Source organism: Berghia stephanieae, chromosome 12 (genome assembly GCF_034508935.2).
Source record: "Berghia stephanieae isolate SIO BIC M18660-M18661 chromosome 12, UCSD_Bste_1.3, whole genome shotgun sequence".
Taxonomy (NCBI): domain Eukaryota; kingdom Metazoa; phylum Mollusca; class Gastropoda; order Nudibranchia; family Aeolidiidae; genus Berghia; species Berghia stephanieae.
In genome coordinates this window covers 32,471,713-32,474,212 of record NC_088371.1, presented here as the reverse complement: position 1 = coordinate 32,474,212, position 2,500 = coordinate 32,471,713, and the positions used below count along the sequence as shown (strand labels likewise).

Here is a 2,500-nt window from a genome sequence, read left to right as displayed (position 1 = left end):
TTTATCTATCTATCTTATCTGTCTATTTATTGATTATTTTCATATTTATTCATTTATCGATTTAATTATTTTAGTAGTTTACCTTTTTTTTTATTGATTTGAAATTATTATATGTAAATGCATGGTCTAACCAAGTTAACACACTTACCGACACAGAGGTGACCAGTGGCCGCACGATATCCGTCATCGCAGGTACAGAAAAATGACCCAATGGTGTTTGAACACTGAGCATTGACCTCACAGGGGTTGGTGTCACATTCGTTGACATCTGACGGGATTGGAATGGAACACCATCATGTTATTGGTGAATTATCGTTCTTATCGTCATCCAAATCAGTGTCGTCGTCGTCGTCGTCGTCATCATCATCATCATCATCATCATCATCATCATCATCATCATCATCATCATCATTAGGCTTAGGGCTTAATCTTTGTTATGCGTCTAGAGCCCTCCAGATGAAGAGCTGTTTGGCTATAAATCTATGCCATTATTATTATTATTATTATTATTATTATTATTATTATTATTATTATTATTATTATATATTATATCATCATCATATTATTATATATATCATCTATATCATCATCATCATCATCATATCTTTATCATCATCATCATCATTATCATATTATTATTATTATATTATTATTATTATTATTATTATTTATTATTATTATTATTATATTATTATTATTATTATTATTATTATTAATTATTATTATTACTATTATCATCATAATGTCCTCCCCTCCTCCTCCTCTTCTTCCACCAAAACCATAACCACATCAAGCACATCCCTTATCGACAAGAACACAACAAACTCACCTTCGCATTTTGTTCCGTCAGAAGACAAGAGATAACCGATAGGACAGTCGGAGCATTTATAAGGGACACCTTCAGTGGCGAGATCAGCAGCTGGCACATCGGTGCAGCTGGTTCCTGATGGACATGGTGAGATGCTGCAACCGTCGAAGTCTTCTTCACATTTGTCACCTTGGAGAGAGGAATGAATATTATGTTAGCAAGCGTGTCGTGACGTCATTATGTCTGGGCCAGACATGAGGCTTCATAATGGGCCCTGGACTAAGCTGGTGGTGGTGGTGGTGGTGGTGGTAGTAATAGTGGTGGTAGTAATAGTGGTGGTAGTAATAGTGGTGGTGGTGGTAGTAGTAATAGTAGTAGTAGTAGTAGTAGTAGTAGTAGTAGTAGTAGTAGTAGTAGTAGTAGTAGTAGTAGTAGTAGTAGTAGTAGCTCAGGATGGCGATAATGGTGATGATGATGATGATGATGATGATGATGATGATGATCTCTCTCCCTCTCTCTCTCTCTCTCTCTCTCTCTCTCTCTCTTTCTCTCTCTCTCTCTCTCTCTCTCATCTCCATCGTCCTTACCCACATAGCCTTGGTCACAAACACAGGAGGCCACAGAATAATAGACAGTGGTGTCGTTCGTCTGACGCGTTTCCTCGTAGTTACAGGTTCCATTGGCGGCACAGTCACAGTTCCTGACACTGATCACCTTGATCTCAGATTCCAGATTCTTGGCGTCTTTCACGGCGATGCTGGAGACAATTTTTGTAAAAACATTGACGTTAATATAATTTAGGCCATAGTATAAACGTGGAGACATACTATAAGATAAAGAACTTATATCATCGTTATCATCATCATCATCATCATCATCATCATCATCATCATCATCATCATCATCACCACCACCATCATCATTAATATCAAAACCATACTCACAACGAAAACCACCACCCCCCACCACCACCACCACAACCACCAACCACCACCACTACCACCAACCACCAACCACCACCACCACCACTACAACCATCACCAACCACTCACCTAACCTCCATGTTACCGAGACTGTCCGGTGTGAGCGTTCCCGTCAACGTGTTACCGGTGACCGTGTACGTGAACTGATTGTTGTCCGGACCGCTCACGATCACGTAACTCAGTGCATCCCCATTCGGGTCGCTTGCTGTCAGCGTGAACGTGGACGCTTCTCCAACGGTTGTGTTCAGTCTGCCTTCTCCTCCTGAAATTTCGGGTGCCTGGTTGTCTGATAGGGGAGGGAGGTGGTGAAAATAATTCTCATTGTGAAATCGTAAGAATATATATATATTATATATATATATATATTTATATTATATATATATATATATATATATATACATTTTAAATTGATTTGTGTTTTTCCCCACAGTTTTACAGTATTTGAGACGCCTAAACAACAAAGCTGGAAGGTGAATTAAAAGACAAGAGATAGGATTGTTTTTTAAATTTAAAAATAGAGCTTTTATATGGCGCAATATCCACTAAACGTGCTCAAAGTTGTCGCTGGTCCACAGCAACACTCAACACGTAGGACGGGACAAGACGCCTGTTAGGCGATATTACAATTTTTTCGGACAGAGACAACGCTGTTAACGGTCATGTACTCATTGTACACCTGAGTACGTTGAGAGAAAGTGAGTAAAGAGCC

At 39.0% G+C, this 2,500-nt stretch overlaps 1 protein-coding gene across 1 annotated transcript in view; it reads right to left on the bottom strand.

The window, feature by feature from the left end:
- The window catches only part of LOC144958330 (uncharacterized), a 56,334-nt gene that overhangs the window by 27,606 nt on the left and 26,228 nt on the right, over positions 1-2,500 (bottom strand). The window contains exons 19-22 of the mRNA XM_078890237.1: positions 1,861-2,077; positions 1,396-1,565; positions 830-997; positions 149-268 (exon numbers count right to left, since the gene is read on the bottom strand). Coding sequence (XP_078746363.1) covers positions 149-268; positions 830-997; positions 1,396-1,565; positions 1,861-2,077 — 675 coding nt within the window. The remainder of the gene's footprint in view (positions 1-148; positions 269-829; positions 998-1,395; positions 1,566-1,860; positions 2,078-2,500) is intronic.